Source organism: Corvus brachyrhynchos, unplaced genomic scaffold, assembly GCF_000691975.1.
Source record: "Corvus brachyrhynchos isolate BGI_N302 unplaced genomic scaffold, ASM69197v1 scaffold11, whole genome shotgun sequence".
NCBI classification, from domain to species: domain Eukaryota; kingdom Metazoa; phylum Chordata; class Aves; order Passeriformes; family Corvidae; genus Corvus; species Corvus brachyrhynchos.
Genome location: NW_008236965.1, coordinates 2,453,478 through 2,461,674, shown reverse-complemented (window position 1 = coordinate 2,461,674; position 8,197 = coordinate 2,453,478). Strand labels below are relative to the sequence as shown.

General features: G+C 38.8%; 1 protein-coding gene across 2 annotated transcripts in view; it reads left to right on the top strand.

The window, feature by feature from the left end:
- Positions 1-7,111, top strand: part of ZFX (zinc finger protein, X-linked) — a 20,668-nt gene extending 13,557 nt beyond the window's left edge. The window contains exons 3-7 of one of the 2 annotated variants that reach the window (XM_008629230.2): positions 589-738; positions 931-1,074; positions 1,165-1,299; positions 3,523-3,663; positions 5,094-7,111. In XM_008629230.2, coding sequence (XP_008627452.1) covers positions 589-738; positions 931-1,074; positions 1,165-1,299; positions 3,523-3,663; positions 5,094-6,280 — 1,757 coding nt within the window. In that variant the 3' untranslated portion in view covers positions 6,281-7,111. The remainder of the gene's footprint in view (positions 1-588; positions 739-930; positions 1,075-1,164; positions 1,300-3,522; positions 3,664-5,093) is intronic. The other variant, XM_017728415.1, reaches the window with a different exon arrangement.
- The last annotated feature ends 1,086 nt before the right edge of the window (positions 7,112-8,197 follow it).

The window sequence follows — 8,197 nt, the reverse complement described above, 5'->3', positions numbered from 1 at the left end:
GTCTCCAGCTGTGGAGGCCATGAGGAGAGTGGAGGGGTTTCTTCCTGGAGGTGCCGTGCAGGTTTCCTCTCCAGCAGCTGAAAAGGCATCAGTACCAGTGCTTTGCAGGGAACCAGGTCTGACAGGCAGCAGTAGTACCACTTGCATTAGAGACAGGGTTAAGCAACAGATAATGCTTTTGAAAAGAACAGTTAATAGGTTATTAGTTGCGAAGGAGAAAGCATTTAAAACTGCGAATAGGTGAAATTGTGCCGTAGAGTGAAGTAGTGATGTGTACTTTCTTCCTACCATCATCTTGCTGTAGATCACAGTTTCCTTATTAGCATTGCCTGGTGTGGTGCTCGTGCTTCTAGTTTTGTCACTGTAGCATTCTTGCACTTCCCCCTTAACTAGAAGATAATAGCTTGAATTTATTTTTGTGTTTACTGTCACTGTTCTCAAGGATATGAAAAAAAAATTAATGGGTAGGTTCTTTATCACAACTTTTTAATTTTAAACTGCTTCCGAATTTGAGTAATAAATTAATAAAGTCTTTCATATATGTCTGTCTGCATATGACTGGGTAATTGTAATAACTTGTTTTTGTAGTGGATGATGCTGGTAAGATAGAACACGAAGGTTCTGCTGAAATTACCATGGAAGCAGAGTCAGAAAGTGGCTCTTGTAAAGTGGATGGCATTTGTCCAGAAGTCATCAAGGTCTATATATTCAAAGCAGATCCTGGAGAAGACGATTTAGGTAAAATACACTTGTTTGAGAATACTCCGACCTGACACTTGAAATTTTGCATGAGATTGTGGTTTCTCTCAAGTGGTCTGTAAAGACCTATGAGTATGGTACCAAAGAGTGACAAACTTCCAGTTTTTTGTGGTTTAGCATAGATTTTGGTCAAGTGTATTTAAAATATTTTGCTCTGGTCTTCCTAATTAGGGGGCACAGTAGACATTGTGGAGAGCGAGCCAGAGAATGACCACGCAGTTGGATTGCTCGATCAAAATAGCAGTATTCGTATTCCAAGGGAGAAAATGGTTTACATGACTGTAAATGATTCTCAGCATGAAGACGAAGACTTAAGTAAGTAGGTGGCTTTCCTTTGGGAACAGGGATTTTCACTTTCAGCAGTGCAACATTCCTATAATTTCTTTTTACTTCTCTTTCTCTTAGATGTTGCAGAAATAGCTGATGAGGTTTATATGGAAGTGATTGTAGGAGAGGAGGACGCGGCAGCCGCCCATGAACAGCAAATCGATGACACTGAAATTAAAACTTTCATGCCCATAGCTTGGGCAGCAGCTTATGGTAAGTAGTACTCAAAAGAATTATTCATGGTGACACTGCAGCAAAGTGTCAGGGATTGGTTTTTGGAGGGTAGTGTTGAGTATTTGTGCTTTTGTGTTTGTTTTTAGAGCTTTAGTTTAAGAATGGTTTCTTAGCATAATGAGCCTTAAAAAGAAAGAAAGAGGGAAGCTGTAAGGCAGGCTTCTTTTTGCTCCTATTTAACAGGTATTTTCCTTCATACTTTCATGATGTAAAAGGGGAAATACATGAACTTCCAGCTAAAAAATTATATCTCAAGTACATCTGTTCCTCATAGTTTTAGGACACAGTGAGAGCTGGCTTTGGAGTAGAACTGAGTATTTTTATTTGGCGGGGGGAGCAAAAAAAGGCAAGTGGGAATATGTAAGATTCAGTGTAGCAGTGAAAAGCAACACGGGGCTCTAGCTTTATTTAAGTGCTTTCTAGAAGGATCATATATATATGCGATTTCACTAATGGCAATAATTAATTGATTAATGAAAAGAAGTTGGAGGGAAACATGTTAAAATTGTAGCAGAAGCCCTTGAGAGTATTTCCAGCATGCAGGACCTGGTATCTGAACACCAACTGGTGCACAAACTGATTTCCAAAACTTTTGTAAGCTTAAGACCACAATTTCATCTGGAAAAAAATGTTTCCGTATTGCCCTACTGCCCCTTTCTCCTTCTAAACAAAGCAAGGGGGTAGAGGACAAAGCTTATGTGTCTGCATGATGTGGATTGTGGTGATGGTGCCAGCAGACAGTTGTGCTGGGAGTACAGTGGGGGCTGGAATCTTGGACATAAATCAGGAAGGGCAAGATCTCAGGGAGCAGTGTGTTTAAAAGTTACATAGGGGATGGGTGGTAGAGCACCCGAAGCCTTATCTTAGGCCATATACTGGTGAACACAGTTGGAGTGAGAAGGAAATGACATAAGCCAGTCTGAGTGGGAATTAAAAATGAAACTGAGTGAACTTGAAACAAGTTATGTACTAAGCATTCAGTGATTTTGGAGAAGGGGGAGAAAATGAGCAGAATGTATTAAAAACAGTGAGATGGAATTGAAAGGAGAATTTAAGAATGCAGGAAACAGGGGAGTGGTTCCATTGTCCAGAGTAAGCAACCTAGCGTGCAGGGTGAGAGATGGTGGGGACAGGGAGAAATTAAGCATGAAGGCCTGAAAATGGCAGAGGAACACTTGAGCTACCATATAGATGAGACTCTTCAGGCTCTGCACATGCTTTTGCCTGGCTCTGAGTCTCCTTACATTAATCATGAATACTAATTCTCAGCACTCTCATATGAAAGGAACAGCTATTGAGCATCTTGCACTTTCTTCCACTTGAGTCTTCCTATCTTATTTGTGTGCTTTGCTTTCACTAGGGAATGTTGGCTTTTATTGATTCAAGTAAATACTTGACCACAACATTTATGATTAAAGTTTACTTATGCCCTTGAATCACCAATGTTAAACTCATTGCCAGTAAATACCTTCTCAAATGTAATTGTAATTTTCATGTTTGTTTTACATACAGTGATACCATTTGTGTATTAAACACAAAGCTCTGTGAGGCAAAGACTGTTTCCTCCTTTCTGTTACACAACACTGAGCATGCTCTTTGTTCCCAGTAGAAAGAATTTGTAAGTGCTAAAGCATCAGGTGTATAAGTAGTGTGCGCTTTGTGTGCCACTTTATGGGCTGTGCAGAAGGATTCTTTGATTGCAGCTCCAGTTCAGAAACTTGGTGTGTGACAGACTTCAGTCAGGTGAATTCAGACATACAGAAGTGAATGAGAACTCACACACAAATGTGTTTCAGGACTGAGAAGAAAATCGGGCACAGTAAATATTGTGATATGCTATTATATATACTAATGTTAAACATTTTGGGTATAATTAGCAACCAAAGAGATGCAAAAAATGCTGCATTTGAAGGAGAATTCTCTATGTAATGGAAAGCCATTAATTCCTGTACATTATGTACTCCTGTAAAATTAGGATAACAAAGCTAATGCTCATAATACCAAACATAATTCCTAAGTTACATAGTGAGACATTTTGCAGCTTGTGCTGTACATGATTACAGTTTGATTAAATGTCCAGATAATAGTTCATCATTTCTGTTGCTACCATTGTAGAATTTGTGCTCGAATTACCTGTAGTGTTGGTAGGTAACTTTTAAACTTAGTTGGTAGGTAATAAATTTTAAACTTATTGCTTGGTAGGTAATAATAATGATGGCATCGAAAGTCGGAATGGCACTGCAAGTGCTCTTTTGCACATAGATGAGTCATCTGGACTTGGGAGACTGGCCAAGCAAAAACCAAAGAAGAAGAGGAGACCTGAGTCCAGACAGTATCAGACAGGTGAGTATGTGGTGCCTGGCTCTACTCTCATTCCTCCAGGTGCTTGCCCATAAACAGATGCATGTGGAGTGTCTTGTAAAAAGAGGGATTTGGGGAATTACTTGGTTGACAACACTTCTGCTTTATAAATGAGTGCATATTTTATTTTACAAATTTTAAATACATGGGTAATTTGGATTGTGGCAGGTGTTTTAATGGAAACCATCTCTGACATAGGAAAAAGTCAGTATTACAGCAAAAGCTTAGAAACCTGCATACTTAACTTGCCACACCAGTTTTAATGTTTAATGTAACTTTTTTAAAGGTGATGTTAGATAAACAGTGTTCTGTAATAGTGCCTTTTAAAAACCCTTTTTGTCTTTATTGAAAATACATAGAAGAATGCATTTCATTATGTCAGCTCAGTAGGTAGCTGAAAAGTCTGAGCACTGTATATTAATGTTCAGTAGTGTAACTTCTATACCCTTTTCTGTTTTAATGGTGAAATAAAATTGTCTTGATGTTTGTGCCTATCTTTTTCCTTTCATCTGTAAGAACGTAGGTTCTCTATGGCAAAATTTGGTTTCTGCTGTTACTGCATTACAGTCAGAATATTTATTTGGTTTGATAAAGTTAAAAAACCACACAGCTGTTTTCCTTAGTAGCCTTGCCTTAAATAATGCTAAAAGTTTCCTTCCAAATCATGACTTAACTGTAGGAGTTCTGTTTTGTTTAGCCCTGAGTTAGTAAACTGTGTAGGTTAAAGTTCTATTTCCAGCTAGTCAGTTCTCCTTATAAAACATTTTTGGAAAAGACAGCTTTTTTAACGTGCTTAGGCAAATTCAGGGTAAACAAACCAGACTGATGAGTGCAAATAATTTCCAAAGCTTTAAGGTTTCTGTGTGTGAAACATGTTCTTACTGATTCCTGCTTGGTACCTCTTCAGATTGTAGCTGTGACAGATGGCATAAGAAGGAGGTGTTAGTTTGGGGGCATCTGAATAGCAGTCAGCGGTAGGTGATTAAACTGCCAGATTAAACTTTTATCTGCAGATTTGTGGAGAGTCAAGAGAAGATCATGTGCTTTGCTTACTAGATGATATTCAGTTTAACAAGCTGGCTGCTGTTCTTTGCACCAGCCATTGGTTTCTGCGTGTATTTAATGTGTGAACTCAGTCAGAATTCTTCAAAACAGAATTATTTGAGGTCAAGAACATCTTTGGTTGTCTCCATCAAAAAACAGTGTTTCCTTTCTCTTAGTAATAAAAATGAGTGAAAGTAGTAATTCCCTCAGTTTCTTCTGCCTAACTCAGTAACAAGCTTCTTTATTGTATAGTAAAATGTATGTATCCCATCTTACTCAACAATTCATCTTATTGTTAACACCTGACATTTATTGAAGTGTAGTTTTGTTGTATAATATTGATAAAGGGTTTTTTTGTTGTTTTTCAGCAATAATCATTGGCCCTGATGGTCATCCATTGACAGTCTATCCCTGCATGATTTGTGGAAAGAAATTTAAATCCAGAGGTTTCTTGAAAAGGCACATGAAAAACCACCCGGAGCACCTTCTTACTAAGAAGAAATACAGATGTACAGACTGTGATTACACTACGAATAAAAAAATAAGTTTACATAACCACTTGGAGAGTCATAAGCTGACCAACAAAACAGAAAAGCTTATTGAATGCGATGAGTGTGGGAAAACCTTCTCTCATGCAGGAACTTTATTTACTCACAAGATGGTGCACAGGGACAAAGGAGTTAATAAAATGCACAAGTGCAAATTCTGCGATTATGAGACAGCAGAACAAGGGTTACTGAGTCACCACCTTTTGGCTGTCCACAGCAAGAACTTTCCTCACATTTGCGTGGAGTGTGGCAAAGGGTTTCGCCATCCGTCGGAGCTCAAGAAGCACATGCGGATCCACACTGGTGAGAAGCCCTACCAGTGCCAATATTGTGAATACCGATCTGCCGACTCTTCCAACTTGAAAACCCACGTAAAGACTAAACACAGTAAGGAAACGCCGTTGAAGTGTGATATTTGTTTCCAGACTTTTTCAGATACCAAAGAGCTACAGCAGCATACGCTTATGCATCAAGAAAGTAAAACACATCAGTGTTTGCATTGTGACCATAAGAGCTCAAACTCGAGTGATCTGAAACGACACATAATTTCAGTCCACACAAAAGACTATCCTCATAAGTGTGATATGTGTGATAAAGGCTTTCACAGGCCTTCAGAACTGAAAAAACACGTGGCGGCTCACAAGGGTAAAAAATTGCACCAATGCAGACATTGTGACTTTAAAATTGCAGATCCGTTCATTCTGAGTCGCCACATACTCTCAGTTCACACAAAGGATCTTCCATTCAGGTGCAAGAGATGTAGAAAGGGCTTTAGGCAACAAAACGAGCTGAAAAAACACATGAAAACACACAGTGGCAGGAAAGTTTATCAGTGTGAGTACTGTGAGTATAGCACTACAGACGCCTCAGGCTTCAAACGGCACGTGATTTCCATTCACACAAAAGACTACCCTCACCGGTGTGAGTATTGCAAGAAAGGGTTCCGAAGGCCTTCAGAGAAGAACCAGCACATTATGCGACATCATAAAGATGTTGGGCTGCCTTAAAGTCTCTTTCACAGACTTATGGCTGGAATTATAAAGGAAATTTGCCTTTCAGGCAGTTAGCTTATTTTAAAGCCAATCACCTGCGATCACACACACACAAAAAAAAAAAAACCCACAAAAAAAATACTGTGCATTTGATTTGTTGCTGTATAAAAATAGGATTATTGCTTCTAGTTGACTTTTATACCTTTTGTTCAATAGCGTGTTCTGAATTCTATTCAGTTTGTTTAATAAATGAAGAAAAGATGGCAACAATAAAGTTGCATTTAATAAAGTAAACCCTGTCTCTTACTGAATTTTTCAACCGTATAGTTTATTTAAGTATATTTATCTTACTGACCTCGTTGATACTCACAGTGTCCATGTTAATGCAGTTTTGTCGTGAATTTTAAAAATACGAAATTTCTCTTGATAAAAGTGTCAGAGGTGTGTATAAAATGGGGAATTGTCATGTTGACAGTAAAGTCACTAGGGCCCACCTGATTGTCTTGTTTTAACTATACAGACTTCGTGGCAGGTTAACTATTTTCTGGTTGAGGAGTTACAAGTCTCGCTTCGTGTTTTCATTCTGGTTTCAGAAAGAAAAATACGTTAAAAATGGTTTGGGGCTGTTTTTATCTTTCCTGGGCAAATTTTAAAGTATGTGCAAATACTACATTTATTGTTCTGTGCTTCTTTGTCTTTGAAAGGTTTTGTGTGTTACAAAAGAGTTGGGTTTTTTCCGCTTTACTCCTGTCAGTGTTGGAAATGTAAAATACTCTTACTCTGTTTGCAGAGTTAACAATACATCACAACTGTCTGTATGTGCTGGTAAACGTACCTCAAACTTTATGCTTTATGTATGTTGGTATTTCTTTGAAAGAGCAATTTGTGGTTCAAGTCACATTTTTATTGTTAGTTGTTTAAGAATAAAATTTAAGACCAAGAGATGCCTCGATTTTGGAAACCAGATATTTACAGTGAGAGCTTAAGAAGGGAATGGAGCGGAGCAGATGAATTCATAAGGAGTAGAGATGTTGTAACGTAGATATCCTTAATAAGAAAAGTAAGTTATGAAAGATGCAGTTGTTACTAAATTGAATGTTTTTCCTGAGCCATTAGTAGCTGTGTTCAGCTGCTGTTTATTAATTAGTACAGTATCCAGAATTAACCCAGTTCTTTTAATCTGTTTATAAACAGCTGGGAGAATATTACAATTATTAGATGCAATTTTGCCACCTGAAGACTATTATAAAGTAGCGCCATATCATTTGCTAATTGCTGTGTAAATGTACCAAGCACAAAAGTCATGTACTTTAACAGCAACCGTGGAGCAAAAAACCCAAACCATTTTAATTACAGGCCAGATTTTAGGACTTAGCCCTGCTCCCCTTGCTCAAATTCCCACCCCAGCCACTGTTTCATGATGGATTGCAGAATTCAGTCCTGGCTGCCTGCCAGATTAGGATGGATTTGTAACCAACAATTCACTAATGGAAAGGCTTCAGAGCCTGGGCCAGTGTTAATTCCTGTTTCTAGGCAGGTGAACTTCCAATTGAATCAAACAGGAATTATAGTGGTGGTTTTAAGTCTGGGGTGATAGGAGAGACAAAGGTTTCCTTTTTGGATGTGCATCTTCTAGGCCTTTTGTATTTTGTCTTGTTACCGAGCCCTGCCCCTACTGCTCATCCCTCCTGTCTCACTGTAAGCTGAAATTCTTGTCTGTAGTGTGCAGTTCAGGAGAGCCCAATGCCATGTCACTGCCTGTGTTGTAGGATGGTTTGTTCTTTCTTTGCCTGCTTGCAGTGCCCCCACACTTGCCCGGTGTGCTCTTGTGTAATATTGCTACTAGCGGGCCGTGACCCTTTAGCGTGTAATACCTGGCTGTGCTGCATTGTGCCTTCCTTGAAATCCCCACTGAAGCCAGTGGATTTCCTA